General features: G+C 39.1%; 3 protein-coding genes across 3 annotated transcripts; 2 read left to right on the forward strand and 1 right to left on the reverse strand.

Moving 5' to 3' along the window:
- Positions 1-1,749: 1,749 nt before the first annotated feature.
- serpina10b (serpin peptidase inhibitor, clade A (alpha-1 antiproteinase, antitrypsin), member 10b) lies at positions 1,750-4,580 on the forward strand. Its single transcript, XM_030772785.1, has 5 exons — positions 1,750-1,777; positions 2,142-2,820; positions 3,150-3,423; positions 3,618-3,765; positions 4,117-4,580. Exons 2-5 carry the CDS (start codon positions 2,160-2,162, stop codon positions 4,306-4,308), a joined length of 1,275 nt encoding a protein of 424 aa, XP_030628645.1. The 5' UTR covers positions 1,750-1,777; positions 2,142-2,159; the 3' UTR covers positions 4,309-4,580.
- Positions 4,581-4,869: 289 nt separating this feature from the next.
- Positions 4,870-10,366, forward strand: ddx24 (DEAD (Asp-Glu-Ala-Asp) box helicase 24). The gene is made up of 9 exons (XM_030775970.1): positions 4,870-4,908; positions 5,384-6,251; positions 6,445-6,993; positions 7,448-7,601; positions 7,890-8,405; positions 8,794-8,869; positions 8,962-9,150; positions 9,257-9,386; positions 10,059-10,366. Exons 2-9 carry the CDS (start codon positions 5,390-5,392, stop codon positions 10,316-10,318), a joined length of 2,736 nt encoding a protein of 911 aa, XP_030631830.1. The 5' UTR covers positions 4,870-4,908; positions 5,384-5,389; the 3' UTR covers positions 10,319-10,366.
- Positions 10,311-12,983, reverse strand: LOC115813336 (ubiquitin thioesterase OTUB2). Its single transcript, XM_030775980.1, has 6 exons — positions 12,969-12,983; positions 12,798-12,878; positions 12,131-12,249; positions 11,837-11,921; positions 11,332-11,523; positions 10,311-10,882 (listed from the first exon to the last, which is right to left on the reverse strand). Exons 2-6 carry the CDS (start codon positions 12,876-12,878, stop codon positions 10,679-10,681), a joined length of 681 nt encoding a protein of 226 aa, XP_030631840.1. The 5' UTR covers positions 12,969-12,983; the 3' UTR covers positions 10,311-10,678.
- Between the last annotated feature and the right edge of the window lie 2,558 nt (positions 12,984-15,541).

The raw sequence follows: 15,541 nt of genomic DNA on the forward strand, positions 1-15,541 counted from the left end.
AATGTAACATAGGACGAGGCTTTTGACTGATTCTTTAGACTGATCATGCCTAACCTGAAGTGGAGATTCCCTAGACCAGTGGTTCTCAACCCCCCCATCCTTTACGTCTTTGCTGTAACTCTTCATTATCACAGTTAACAGAGCTAATCAAGGGCTTAATGATAATTGACCAGTGGAATCAGGTGCGTCAGTCCTGAATTAAAACAAAGATGTGCGGGACAGGGGGTCCTCAGGACTGGAGTTGAGAACCACTGCCCTAGACAACTGAAAACTCACCTGTTTGACTGGGCATGTGCCTTGTCCCACTCCTCACTTGTTCCTCCTTTCAGTTACCACCCAAATAATACAGTCCATACCCCCAGTCCCTCAAAGAAATCATCTTTCTCTACTGGCATTTTACTGCCCTCTCTCCTTCTCATTAATCATCCTTTATTTTCCCTTCCTCTTGTCATAACGTTTGCTCTGTGTTCTGGTTTTTAGCCCATCTGCATCCTACAACAACGTTTTATATCTTAATATACTACCATGAAGACACATAGCAAATGTAATTCAGTCATTATCTAAGAAACTTAACAGCTCATTGGAAGTATAACTGTTCAGCATGTTTGAGTACTATGGGTATGTTCTTTCCCTGCAGGCCAGATGAGATAGCTTGTCTGTAAGAATACAACAATTTTTGTTAAAGAGCAAATAAAAAGTTTCCTCTAAATAAAATGCCCATGTTCTTGTAATTTCTCCTTCCAAAGTCTTAGACAGGGTTCCTCTTCAGGAAGACTGAGCCACCTGAGAACTGAATAGCATGCATTTAAAACAAGTTGTGAAAAATGTAACACCCACTTTATTATAATATTATGGTTGATGTATTGTTTTTAAAGCAGCTTGTAGAGCAGTTATATTATTACATGTCCCTAATCACTGAAGTTGATTCAATTAGGTCAGTGTGAAACCAGGCAGCATGGGTATTCAAGAAATGTTTTGAGACTTAGTTTTTCATTTAATGCAGATTGCTGAAAAATAAATCCATTTTTGCATAGAGAACTAAGCAGGTACCACTGCAGTATACATATATATCTGTGTGTATGTGTATATATATATGTAATGACCAAGTTATTGCTTCTGTGAATTTATCAATTTAACTGAAATTCATTTAAACATCCCAGTCAATCACTAGATGTATTCTTTAAGCAGGTGGCTGTGATGATTATTTAGATTGTTGTTCCTCAATCAAACTGCTGGGGTCACGCTGCAATGCACATGCCATGCACATTGAATCATCTAATGATCAAGCCCTTGTTTAGTGGAATCAGTTATGGTAGCAGACAAAGCCTAGAAATGCACAGAACTTGAAGTAATACTAAACAGAATTGGGAAATACAGCTTTCACGGATAACTGAGACTGAAATCACAATGACACACAGAGAGTGGACAGTTGAAATACAAGTTAAATATGACTAGGCCTTGTGGAGAGGAAAAACTGGACACACTATTCATAACGCTGGTCAAGACACTATCTCATTAAAGGACAAAATCAGAACAAATTTTTTTGTCTCTCACTCATACACCCACCCATGCTCTCACACACACACACACAGGAAAAGGAGACATAATGATTCAGACAGTCATTTTGGAGTTGTTTGGATTAAATCTTTACTCTAAATATTTACAAGTCTGAGAATACATTTGTTAATAAATAACTCCAAATGCACACTTGCACTTTGGCTCTACAAACACAGCAGGAACAGTAATGAGAAACTGGATCTTTTTCTGGCAATACAAGGTAGGTACACTGATGAGCAGATTTTGTATTAAACTGTTTGCTGTAAAATTGCTTGAGATTTTAAAATGTTAAGGATACATTTTGACTGTATTCATGTTCTTGCTACCTTTTTTATTATTAGATTACAATTGTTATTTAGGGGGCACGAAACTGTGGAATTTAGCTCAGCGTTCTTTATCGGAAGTCGGAGGCATCTGTAAGATGTGGGCTTCCCAAAAGTATTTATTACGCATTTGAATTCATGACTTTATTTAGTCTTTATGAGTTCCAAATTACAAATTTAGTATTTAATGAACCTATTATTTTTTTCCTTAAACCGCATCATGTTCATGGAATTAACTAAATCTGGCGTTTGTCTTTCCAGGCCAGACCGAGACTTCCAATGGTTATAATGGAGGTTGGAACTTTCTTCCTCCTAATATGCACTTTTGCTGTCTTCCCAACTGTCCGACTTCAAGAGCCTCCAACTCCCAACATCACAACTCCCAACATCACAGCCCCCAACATCACGGCCCCCAACATCACAGCCCCCAACATCAAAGACTTGGTCTTTAACAACTTTGACTTTGCCATAAATCTGTACCGTAAGATCTCCAGTCACCACGACAACAATATTTTCTTCTCACCACTGTGTGTGTCCACAGCATTTGCAACGCTCTCTTTGGCAGCCAAGGGTTCCACTCTGAGCCAAATCCTAACAGGACTTAATCTGGCCGCTCTGGAACGTAAGGGACAATCTGAACTCATTCCACAGTTGTTCCATAATCTCCAAGGGAACATCACACAGCATGAGGCTATGAAATTACATCAGGGGACAGCACTTTTTGTGCAACTGAATTATGAAGTGGAGAAGGCCTTCAGTGATCAGATCAAGAAATTTTTCAATGCTGATGTTTTTAATGTGGATTTTGGAAAGCCAGCAGTCAGCATGGCAAACATTAATGAGTATGTGAAACAGAGAACTGGAGACAAAGTCAAACAGATGGTGACAAGTATTGAGCCTCTGACTCAACTGATGCTTTTAAATACTATTTTCTTTCAGGGTAAGCAACCTTCAATTCTCAACGGAGCATGAATATACACAAATATTTGACTCAGAATTTAAAAATGAAATTCAAAATTTAAAAGTTCAATATATGTCCAAATGATTCGATTCCGTATTGGTGAAACTACATTATAACTGTTTATTTATATCTTGTCTAAGAAAGCACTGAATAGTACAATCGCTAATGAACTGTAACCCCAAATTCAATGTTTGTTTCTTTACTGTCTCTTTTTTTTTCCAGTGGAAAATGAAGCATACAAAAAGTTAAAGTCTAGATCCATTTCAACTCTCAACCAAATATGTTGCTTTTCCTCCTTTACTAACAAGGTGACTGGGAATTCCCTTTTGACCCAAACAACACAAGAAATGACCGTTTCTACATAAACAAGTACAACATTCTTCAGGTACCGATGATGTTTAAAGAGGATAAATTCTACATAACTGATGATGATGAGATGAATGTGAGGGTGCTGCGACTTCCCTACCTGGGTGGTGCAGCAATGCTCATCGCCTTGCCGGATGAGAACGTCGATTACACTGTTATAGACGACGAGATCAGTGCTGACAGATTCCAAAAGTGGATTAACAATTTGAAAAAGAGGTAATGTTTGAAGTTTTCATTTTTTTTAAACTATTGTCCATCATGACCAATGAAATAAACATTGTCATATGTGTGCGCATAGAGCATATGTAGTATGTGGATATATGCACAGGTAAAGAGTACATTTTAAAAATTTCTGTGTGTAATTGTAAAATCGCTTTGTTGCATGTTCTCTCTAATTCTTTTTTTGCCAGAAAATTAGAGGTTCACATCCCTAAATTTAAGATGGAGCAGTCATATCCTTTGCACAAAATTTTACCAGATTTAGGGATTGAAAATATCTTTGAGGATTCTGCAAACCTTACAGGATTAAGCAAGGAACCAGGGCTTAAAGTGTCCCAGGTAAGGAAATTCTCATCAGACATCAAATAAAAAAAAAAAAAAAGTTTAGTTAATGTTTTATCTCTGAGTTAAAAGCAAAATTGAAAACAATATTAAACTATTTTAATCGAATTTACCAAATTTATTCCAGTTTTCCAAATATATGTTTTTTTTTTGTTTCCTGAATCTATGTTCTCTCCATTGCAAAACTTAATCCCAGACTTTATAAGTCTTGTCACGTGTTGGAATGGAAGCATTCTATTTTGGTCCTAGTAAGCTAGCTTTTTGAAGATCCCCTCCAGTTTTCTTTCTTTCTTTCTTTCTTTCTTTCTTTCTTTCTTTCTTTTTTTTAATGAAACGCTTTTCTCACAGGTACTTCACAAGGCAGTGATTGAAGTGGATGAGATAGGAACCAGAGCCGCTGCAGCCACATCGGTGGGCATAACAGCGTATTCTCTACCCCAGATCTTCTGTGTGGATCGGCCCTTCTTCTTCTTCATTTATCACGAAGCCACTAACAGCTTGCTATTTATGGGACGGGTGATTGATCCTACTGATAAATGACACGACTTTGCCTGGAACTCCTCGTTAGTTTTTGAGAAGGAACAGTTATTGTAGACGCAAGACAAACACTGAAACTTGATTGGCTGTCATTGTCAAAACTGCAAACAAAAGTGTCAACGAAGCCTGTAGGCCTACTGGAGTGATTTCAGTAATGTCTTTATGCCCCTTTTTGTAAAGAATGCTTGTTTTACTCATAAATCAAAGCTGTACTGAAATTCTGAGTTGTAAATTCCATTATGTGCACCTAATAAAACTGAATAATTTTCTGGGAATTTCTTTGTCTAGATTATATTACTTAGAAAGGCAGTGTGTTTTCAGCTGCATGAAATAAGCTTGGATTAAAATTCGTCCAAAGTGTGTATGAGAAAATCCAGACAAAACAACCAACGGATGATCAACTCGCAAACAAGGTACTGACTTGGCTGTGGAACAGCCATGAATTTGTCTTTCTGCGGGTATAAATAAAGTTTTAAAATGTTGTGTTATGATGATGATTGGCCCGAAGGCCAACCACGTGACTGTGACAGTAATGGCTGCGCCCTCGTGCTGTGTGTGCGTGGGAGACATCTAGAGCTGCAGTTACTGGGGAATACATCTCACGTATGTAGTCTTTGTCAATACTTAGTGAATCTTTTAAGCAAAGATTTAGTGAGCTCATAACCGACGTTAGAATGATACCGGACTGACTTTGAATTGATAGGGAAGCTACCGATGAACGAAGTAACTGAGAGTACGATAGCTGCAGTTGTCTAACTTCGGTAAAACGTGACTTTACTCAGTTTGAGAGGACTGTGATTACAATGTTAGACTTAATCCTGGCTTCATAACAACGACAATAATAATAATAATAATAATTTTAACCTTGTTTGTATTCCATTTATGTTTTTACCTGTCCCCCAAACTCACCAATATTTTAAAGAAGTATGTAGATCGCCTTGGTTACTCTAGCAATTTGAACATTTATTTACCACCGTGCTGTGCCAAAAGCTTCCTGTAACGAGAATCAAAATCTATACTGGCTGACAAAATCATTGTGGTTTGACCAGCTTGTTTGCCTATTCTTATTTGCTCGCAGAAGAAAATGAAGACTAAGAAGGTAGAGCCACAGGTGGAAACCTTTGGGTCTTCTAAAAGAGGAATCATTGTCAAAGGGAAATGGAAATCAGTGAAACTGGACCCCAGCTTGTTTGCTGATGAAGGAATGGGTGGGCTTGTGTGCTTTGAAGAGTTGACTGACTATACTTTGGTTGACTCAGACAAGGCAGTAACAGTACCAGAAAAGAGCAAGGGGAAGAAAAAAGCAAAGAAACGAAAGGCCAGTGAGGCAGAGTTGGAGGAAGAACCAGAGGCTATCGAAGAAACAGAAGAAATTGCATCAGATGCAGTTGATTCAAAAGGAGACGCACAGGAGAAAAAGTTAAAAAAGAAGAGAAAGAAGAAGAAGAAACCCAAGAAAGATAAATCCTCACAGAGCGATGCATCTGCTGAGACTGACACGAAAGGTAAGGAAGAAGAGGAATGTGTCAAAGTGGATACATCAGAAACAGCTGAATTAAAAGAAGACCAAACTCTGGAACAGGTGACCGTGGAAGAAGAGCCGCGACCAAATGAAATAAAGGATAAGACCAAGAAGAAAAAGAAAAAGAAAAACATAACACAAGAATCAAAACCAGAGTCAGAGTCACAGGGGGCCAAAGGAGATACTGTTTCTGCAGGCCCTGTTGCCAAGGCCAACAAGAAAGTCAAGAACTGGACTAGTGCTGCCCTTTCTGGATCAGCAGACCAGAACACCGATGTATCAGCCTGGAAAGACCTGTTTGTGCCTGACCCCGTCTTAAAGGCTCTGAGCAAACTCGGATTTGCGGCTCCAACTCCCATTCAAGCCCTTACACTGCCCTCTGCAATCAGAGACCACATGGACATCCTGGGGGCAGCAGAAACAGGTGAGCTAGACCTCTTTATTGTCCAAATGACACTATATCACTTTCTTTTAAAATGATTATGTAAATGCGTTGTTGATTGGCATGTAAGTAAAATTGTAGTGAGCTGTAACACTGGCTTGCCCATGTTGAGTTCCTGTGATGCCTTCACCTTAAATGTTCATCATCCTGTAATATTGTATTAATTATCTGTCAGGAAGTGGAAAGACTTTGGCCTTCGGAATTCCAATAATCCACAGTATTCTAGAGTGGAAAAAATCCTCGGATGGTCAGAATGAGGAGACAGAGGGCAGCCAAGCTGATCCTGGGACAGAAGTGGAAAGCATTTATTTGCCAAGAGCCAGTGACTCTAAGGATGACACTTTTGAGGCAGCTGACCCTCACTTCAACACTGATGACCAGAAATCAGATAAGGCTCCCGACACTGTCACAGCTGAGAAAGAAAATGATGACCAACAAGAGACTGAGGAGTGTGACACGGAAGAGACTGAAGAAGAAAAGCAAGGTACTCTAAGCGATGATGATGACGACGACGATGATGATGATGATGATGATGAAAACCATGATGAGGAGGAAAGTGCTGAGGAAGCGGTTGAATGCATCATTCAGAATGTGGACTTTGAAAACAAGGCAAAAGAAACGAAACAGGAGCAGAAACAGCCCCTGCTGGGACTGGTCCTCACGCCGACCAGAGAGTTGGCTGTTCAGGTGAAACATCATATCGATGCTGTGGCCCAGTTCACAGGTAAGTCTTCATACGCTATGATTTGGCAGTTAATTAAAGTTAGTAAGCAAGCATGGCAATCTGAAGCCAAGATTACAATCATGCAGGCCCCACATGGTGAGAAAAGGATGTAAGTTACTTGATAAATTTGGTCATAATTATCATAGTCAATGTGTCTGTGTGTCTGCCCTGCGATAGACTGGCGACCTGTCCAGGGTGTTTCCCCGCCTTTCGCCCTATGTGCGCTGGGATAGGCTCCAGCACCCCCCGCGACCCTAATCAGGATAAGCGGTTTAGATAATGAATGAATGAATGAATGAATACACACTAAATATGAACTGGAATGTTATGATTTGGTAAATTAGTCTTAGATGTTATAAACACTGCTGAGACTTTTTCTGTATTGAATAGTTTTGTCTGCAGATTGCATTAAGGTAGCAGACTGAGATCAGGTTTAAGTGCAGATTTTCTATAGGCATAAAAACAGCCATTGTGGTGGGAGGAATGGCCCCACAGAAACAAGCCAGAATCCTGAACCGCAGACCAGAGATCATTGTAGCAACACCAGGACGCCTGTGGGAGATGATTAAAGAGAGACACGCCCATCTTCTCAACCTCAGACATGTCAGGTAATGCAGCAAATTGGACGTTCTCATCTAAAACGGTTTACTTCAAATTCAGAGACAAATCTACTCATCACACTCGTCAACAAATCAGCGTAATCTCTTTGTGTTTGTCTTGTCATTGAGAAGTTTTCTTTTTGTATGATTCCGTCTTTTTTGTTGTTCAAAGTTGGTAATAAAATTAACCTCACACTGTATCCACTTTTAAAAGAGTATTACTGAATAAAATAAATAAATATATTTCTTTTACTGTACACTAACTCCCACACCATCTTTGAAATCTGAACTCTGCAGGTGTCTGGTGCTGGATGAAGCTGACCGCATGGTGGAGAAAGGCCACTTTGCCGAGCTAGAGAACCTTCTGGAAATGCTCAACACATCTCAGTACAATCCAAAGAGACAGACCTTTGTTTTCTCTGCCACCCTGACCATGATCCACAGTTTGCCTTCTCGCCTCCTACGGAAGAAAAAAGGTCGGAAATTCGAGCCACGAAGCAAGTTGGATCTCCTCATGGAAAAAGTTGGCATCAAAGAAAAGCCCAAAATTATCGACCTGACCCGTAAGGAAGCCACAGTGGAGACCCTCACCGAGACCAGGATCCACTGTTCCAAAGAGGAGAAGGATTTTTATCTCTATTATTTCCTCATGCAGTATCCAGGGCGCACAATGGTATTTGCCAACAGCATTGACTGCATTAAGAGGCTTAACTCACTGCTGGTGATTTTGGACTGCACTCCACTGCCACTCCATGCCAACATGCATCAGAAACAGAGGCTGAAAAATCTGGAGAGATTTGCCGAAAGGGAAAGGTGAGGAGGGATAATTCAATCCTTGAGAAACTACGTTTGACATTTTACTCTGCTGATGCATCAACAGTCATTTCATTTTCCATGTAAGCCTTTGTGTTGTTTTCATTGGATTTAACATAAAGTGTTGATTTAGCACTAGATGGTCTGTAGTCTGTGCCCTGGTAGGATAGAACGCTTTGGAGCAGGTCCTAATCCGACAGACCGTATGCCACTTTTTCCAACACTTTGATTAGCTGAATAAGGCTGCCCAATATGCTTTCTGTGTAATCATCATGAGGCTACAGTGTGAGGTGCTCTAGTCCCATATGGTTAAACTGTCCTTAGCCCACGTGGCTCAAATGTGCACGTTGGTCCATCTTTAATCAACAGTAAGGTTTGACTTTTACAGTTGTGTCCTCCTCACCACGGATGTAGCAGCTCGAGGACTCGATATCCCGGACGTTCAACACGTCATCCACTACCAGGTCTGCGCTTTTAAACCGGCATTGGGTTTTATCAGTTGCTTTTCATAAACTATAAGGTTACTGTTTTTTTTTTTTTTTTCTGTTGGTCTCAGGTCCCTCGAACATCTGAGACGTACGTTCATCGCAGTGGGCGGACCGCACGCGCCACTAAAGAGGGACTCAGTTTGCTCTTGATCGGACCAGAAGACATTATGAATTATAAAAAAATCTACAAGACTCTGGGGAAGGATGAAGACCTTCCCATGTTCCCCATTCAGAGCGTATGCATGGATGCCATTAAGGTATGGGGATTGGTAACACACACAAAAAAATATAATAATTATTAAAAAAAAAAAAATATCAAAACATCTTTTAGTCATTACCATCTACTTTTATGTGTTTTTACAGGAACGTGTCAATTTGGCCAGACAAATTGAAAAGATAGAATACCACAATAGCAGAGAGAAGCAGCACAACTCGTGGTTCAAACAAGCAGCAGAGGCCTTGGAGGTGGACTTGGATGATGACTTGCTCATGGGTATGAATGAAATGAATTCACTTAGCATATCTCATCTGTACATTTCTAATCAAGAACAAATGTGTGTATGTATGTGTGTTTTCCTGCAAAGCCTCCAAGACTACATGTTTATTCATGTGAAATTAAGAGTAAAGATGCTTTGTCTCAACGCAGCTGCCAACTCAGTACATATAAAGAGTAACTACATCATTTTTATCTTCAAGTACTTGCTGCTAACTTCTATGTGACCTTTGATTGATACCTGGTTTAGGACAGTCTATTAAGTTAATTCACTTTACATTCTATAACGTAACACTTTTCATTCAGATTTAAAGAAATATTAGAAATGTGTCGTTCACGTTCACGGTGTGGAGGCTCATCCTCCATTTGGGATTCACTGTTTGAATCCCAGCTGTGCCGAACTTGGAATCCAGGGGAACACAGGCCACCCTGTCATTGCATGTTGCTGGTCACTGATGACATGTGCCTATTAGCACCACTGCATGAACGGTGCTGCTCGGTGATTCTACAAGCTTGTACTGTCAGAAAAAAAAATGGGGGGAAATTAAAAAAAGTTCGGGGAAAAATGGTTGTAAATTGAGAATAACATGACCCACTACATCCCAGTCAGTAGCGTTAATATATAAGAAAAGCCCCTGACCCAATGTTTAAAATTTTGTTTCTCGTTCTCAGGTCGTGGTAAGGATGAGAACGATGACAGGCACCAGCAGAAACTGCTGAAAGGGATGAAAAAACACCTGAAACATCTTCTCTCTCAGCCCATTTTTAGAAACATCATGAAGACTAAGTACCCCACTCAAATGGGCAAACTTCAGCTACCTGAGCTGCCGCTAGCTAACATTGAGACAGCTCTAACCAGCGTGAACAATCACAAAGAAAAACAGAAACAGAGACACAAACAAAGGAAAAGACAACTGCAGCAAATACAGTAATTTGCTTTTAAAGTTTCCGGTCTTTTTTTTTTTTTGGCTTTCAAGGCTACACAGAAATATATCCATGTTAGAAGAGGAACTCTTTTATATGATATTTTTATGTGCAAACATATATGAAAAGCAAAGAAATGCAGCCGCCCTTTCAACACCCCCATTGCATTGATATAAATAAAAATAGAAAAAAACCCCCGTCATTTTCAGCTCTGTGAAGCTCAGTAAAAACTTGTAAAAGTCAGTGGAAGTTTTGTGGAAAAGCTTATATCGCTGATAGTACAAAGATATATGTAAGAGGCACACATTCTTTTTTTGTTATGACAGTTTATCGATCCTGAGTTGTATTTTCCAAGTTTTGCGTGTTCTTCAGTGGTCCGGGCCCTTGTATAATATGTCATAGTGAGATGTTCTGTAGAGAAGATGCAGAGAAGGTCTGGAACCTTCTGGAATGATATGGTAAGTTAGGTGACCATCTCCTTCTGTGGATACAATACAAAGACTGAGATCCAGTGCTTCTGTGAGTGCTAGGATCTCCACATGATCACACTCCATTGCCATAGTTTCCACCTCCTAAACACAGAAAAACAGAAACTTTTTTTGTGGAACCACTGGCAAAATATGCCACATGTATCCTACTCACACACATTATCCACGCAGTTTTGTAAGACAGAGATAGAAAGACAGATGATCTCTCAGGAGAAGCAGTGACATGCTTACTCTTTCTTTTCATTAAACACCCACACTGAGAGTTGTGCAGATTATGCTTTGTGAGAGATCTCGTCTCTGTCTCAACCACACCATATTTTTATTTGAATATTTCTTATTCAAGACTGAACAAAAATTGCATAATGTCAAGATAGATACAGTATATACAAAAATATTTTTTTGGGATCATATGAACAGTACAGTCTGCTTGTAAGTCTGCTTCAGAAAGTCATACCGTAAGCAAGTGAGGAGATGATTTCATTTGAAAACTCTGTAGAGTCAAAACACTATAGAAAGGGGAACCACGTTCTGACCTGAAGGCAGTAGGCTTTTAGACTGGGTGCTTCAACAAAGTTCTGGAAAAATTCTGCGTGGTTCTGCAGATAGGCTGAGGTGAGAAGCCTGAGGTACTGCACTATGCTGTCTGATGTCACTGGATCATTAAAAAACTCAACCAGGATCTCCTCTTTATCTTCTGCCCCACTCTGCTCTAGAACACTGACAAACTGAGAAAAGAAAAATCACATCTCAGTGCCATAAATATGATGAAATGATTATATAATTCTGTATCTTCTGTATTCTGTATCTGCACATAGCTGTGTATTCAACCATTGATAATTCCTAATATTACTGAATGAAATCTGACATGAATAAAACTACAATTTAGACGCAGAAATGCTCTGTTAGGGGCAATCTATAAAACTGGTGTTCTTTGTAAGAACTCATCAGAACTATGTGATTAACTAGAGGATAAAACATGCCATGCCCAAATGAATATTTAACTGACACTACGGTACCTAAAGAGGCACATTTACTCACCGTATTGAGTAAGTCCTTAAAAGAGTTTTCTTCAAATCCTGCTGCAAGCAGTTCTCTGCCACTCTGTATTATTGTATCTTTGAATCTGAAGCAGATGAGAACAACTTAAGACTTCCTATTTTGATCTTAACAGACATTAGGTAGGAGCGGGTAAGCAGGGGTGAAAGGAGGGGGGGGGGGGGGGGGGGGGGTCAAAGTACATTTTCGTTTGACAGGAGTACCTCATAAACAGAGAGACTGATGATTAAGTCATTACGAGCTCAAAATGTATTTTGTTTGGACAGGGTGCATTACCTTTGGATAGCCCTTTCATTGTGCAACAACAACTCCAAATGTCGAAAGGCCAGTGCTCTGTAAAAGCAGTTTCCATCTCCTTTGACCCTTCGAATGAATGTGTACTGGTGACAAATGTCCTAACAGACAAGGCATAGAAGTAAACAGTATAAATCCGCTATTAAGAAAAACGAACAGACTTGTACAACAGTGCAGTAGGCCTACCAAATATATGTCCTCTAAAAATTAAATTTAGACTCAGGATTTAAAAAAAAAAATACTGATTCTGGGAATCCTACAGGGAGCATATCTGTAACAGAAGCTAAAGCAACCCGCTCCCTCGTATTTATTGGTTTTTGACTTGCTCAGCTTTGGTTCTAAATGAAAACCCAGTCTGATGAAATTTCGAAACCTGATTACACACAATAAGATACAAACCTTGGATGATCTTAAACTGAAGTTTTTTTATATTTTAGTTTTGACTTATCCACACTGTTTATGACATATACTCCAATTGTTTTATTACACAAAGATTAATTTATGTTTCATAGTGGGTTTGACCAACAGAAAAAAAGAATAACAGTAGCCTAATGGTTGAAATCAGCGTTTACCCAGCATTTTAATTTCATGTCATTTTAAGTTACCTTTCAACAAACTGTGTCACCTCATTCTGATTTAGAAACGTTACCTGACATTTCCCAGCCTCAGACTGATCGAATATTAACGTCGAAATATCGAGTTTGCTTGAAACAGTCTTTTCCGTATCCATCTGACATCCAAAACAAATGGTAAAATATGGGTTAGAGTCAGACTGGTGGTCGTGGCTAAAGGCAAACTTTTAAATGTCAAATGTAGCTACCTTACGCAGTCTAAAAACATAACAAACTGTTTACAGTCAAGACATTCCGCCCTATCTCGATTTAAATGCCCACATTAGCCTACCTCTCATTTCCGTGTTGCCCAAAGAGTTAAGAATCACATAAGAGGAAGTAAGACCCAGATAGACAACTGGTGATAAAAACTGTTCAAATTAACGCGAAGGAAGTATGACTACAGAAGGCAGTAAGGAGAGGAAGTTGCTCATGTAATGTATCTTTGGCAATGGAGACAATTGCTACTGTATATTTCTAGGATACTTACTCAAGGATAAACAAGCAAAGCTTAATACAAATTACTGGTCGTGGAATTCGAATATGTTGTAAATAAACACAGTGATTCTATTCAGTGCCGTTGCTTTAAAAATCCTGTAGCGTTTTCATCTGGTGGGCGTTTCCTTTGAAACAAGTTACGCTGGTGTCTCCTCTAGTATTCCTTATTTTTAAAGTAATCCAATCGCTGTGATCCTGGTCTACATGTCGCCGCCCAGCACAGGACACGTTTCCCAGCCACACTAGCATTCAGTTAGCTATCTGCCCTTTTTCTTTTCTGTGGTAAGAGTTCCGGTCTGCGTCACAGTGAGAGCAGTGCCTGTTGTAGAGGCAGTTCTTTATCTAGATTCGGAGATACCTTACTGTACTCATATTTGTTTAATTAGCAGACACTCACCCCCTCAGAGATGTACATTGTATATCCCCGCAAGCGCAAATTTCGTGAACGAAGTGCTATTACTTCGCTTCCTTTCTGTAAAGTTTTATTTCTGTATGTAAGGGAAATTGTGCTATGCTTGTAGATTTCTAAAGGAGCTTGGAGTGACGTTAGGCTGCAAAACACTTCAGGTACCCTCTGTTTGCGAAGATGTAAATGAAGTAATTTGTAGTCTTCTCCAATATCTGTTTACCAAGAGAAGAATATTCACAGCACTACTCAAATAGATAAATATTTTAAACCGAAGAATCTGAACCGAAGAAACAGTGAGATGGAGTTTCCCCCTCTGAGACCATTAATCAGTGACTGCTGAGTGTGTTATTTCCGTAGTTCAGCTTCATGTGCTCATATGTGTTTATCCTGAGCATGTCACCGAGATGATCTAATTTCTTGTTATCCCAAATGTTTTATTTTAGAGACTTGTCTTTCAGCATATTTAACAGACACAATTTCAGTTCTTGTTGCAGTGGCCAGTAATGAAGTGGTGTCTAAATGATAATGTACTGTAACTGCCACTGAAAAAATTCCAGCTCTGAATCACGAGCTGTGGTTTTAGGTCTGTTTATACTATGTGTCTGCCACGAGTAACACTGTAATGTTTTCTTTGAATTGTGTCAGAGATGCTGAAATAAAATGAAACACTCAAGCTTTAAAAAAAAACAAAAAAACACTTGTTTTATGGGTTTCCTTTAATGAATTTGTTGTTCCTTTTCATTACATGTGACTACAGAGACATAAGCATCTGATGAATGCGGTAGTGTTTTTTAATGTTAAAACCTGTATCTTTCAGGGAAAGTGTCTATGTTTTGCCAACAATATAATTATTAATTTATTTTAATTCAGCTCAGGCCTGTGTGGTCTCTAACTTTTACACTCAAAGCACTTTCAGTTGGCAATATCATTTGACACAAGACATTAAATCTCTATAATGAACTGACTAAACAGCAGCAAAAGAGAACAAAACTATCAAATGCTTTAACTGTCATTGCAACATTCTTAACCTGAGACATACTCATTATTAAACTGTGTAGCCCTTAAGTAAATGTACTGTGCATAGCCAGTTTATTAAGTTTGAGAACAGTTCTTTCTCATTTTGATGGCTTTGTGGATTAGATAAAGTAGGCGATGGGCTGAAGAGATAGAGTGTGAGGAAAGAGACTGGTCGAGTAAAGATGTTGAAATCCAAGATGACGTGCACATGCAGTAAAAGGAAGAGAGAGAGAGTCAGAGTGAAAGATAAACTTAATAAACCCTGTTCACTTGGGTGCACACTCTGAGTCCTCTTAGGTTACAGGAGGATACAAATACCTCCAAAGATGTTGCACAAAATTCAGTGATCAGTCATTAACTCAGACATAGAGCCTATATTCTTTATTTAATTTGAATTGTTACACTATTTTTGATGACAGCAAGGTATAACTCTGACACTTGTTTAAGCATATTAAACAGAGTAAACTTTCAATAAATTGTTCAGCATATGTACTTGTTCAATATCCATTCTTGGTTACTGGACCTATCCATGGTCCTGAAGAAAGAAACCATCAACACAGACATTTTCACTATCCAAAGATACATTACTTATGACCTTCATGTGTTTATCCTGAGCAATAAAAGCAGTTTTACCATGTATAATTCTTGTTCTCCACATGGGCTTCCAATTAATGTGCTGGCTAAACAGTAATGATGACTCTCCAAGTGTTTTTCTCGTAATCTGTTGTGAAAACAACCAGCTTTACTGCAATCCCAGGGAAATCCACACATGATCTTTTAAATATTTCATATCCAAAACGAAACATATGGTCATTACCTCATTCTGAAATGCCATATCATTATTAATGGATGCCTAGT

The sequence above is a fragment of the Chanos chanos genome, chromosome 1 (assembly GCF_902362185.1).
Source record: "Chanos chanos chromosome 1, fChaCha1.1, whole genome shotgun sequence".
Lineage (NCBI taxonomy): Eukaryota > Metazoa > Chordata > Actinopteri > Gonorynchiformes > Chanidae > Chanos > Chanos chanos.

Excerpts from the sequence above, each read along its gene's own strand:
- serpina10b (XM_030772785.1), top strand. The coding sequence starts at position 2,160 with ATGGTTATAATGGAGGTTGGAACTTTCTTCCTCCTAATATGCACTTTT. Across the intron at positions 3,424-3,617 it reads ATTAACAATTTGAAAAAGAG|AAAATTAGAGGTTCACATCC; the intron begins GTAATGTTTGAA and ends TTTTTTTGCCAG. Across the intron at positions 3,766-4,116 it reads CAGGGCTTAAAGTGTCCCAG|GTACTTCACAAGGCAGTGAT; the intron begins GTAAGGAAATTC and ends CTTTTCTCACAG.
- ddx24 (XM_030775970.1), top strand. The coding sequence starts at position 5,390 with ATGAAGACTAAGAAGGTAGAGCCACAGGTGGAAACCTTTGGGTCTTCT. Across the intron at positions 8,406-8,793 it reads AGATTTGCCGAAAGGGAAAG|TTGTGTCCTCCTCACCACGG; the intron begins GTGAGGAGGGAT and ends TGACTTTTACAG. Across the intron at positions 9,387-10,058 it reads GGATGATGACTTGCTCATGG|GTCGTGGTAAGGATGAGAAC; the intron begins GTATGAATGAAA and ends TCTCGTTCTCAG.
- LOC115813336 (XM_030775980.1), bottom strand. The coding sequence starts at position 12,878 with ATGGATACGGAAAAGACTGTTTCAAGCAAACTCGATATTTCGACGTTA. Across the intron at positions 12,250-12,797 it reads CTGAGGCTGGGAAATGTCAG|GACATTTGTCACCAGTACAC; the intron begins GTAACGTTTCTA and ends CTTGTCTGTTAG. Across the intron at positions 11,922-12,130 it reads AATGAAAGGGCTATCCAAAG|ATTCAAAGATACAATAATAC; the intron begins GTAATGCACCCT and ends CATCTGCTTCAG.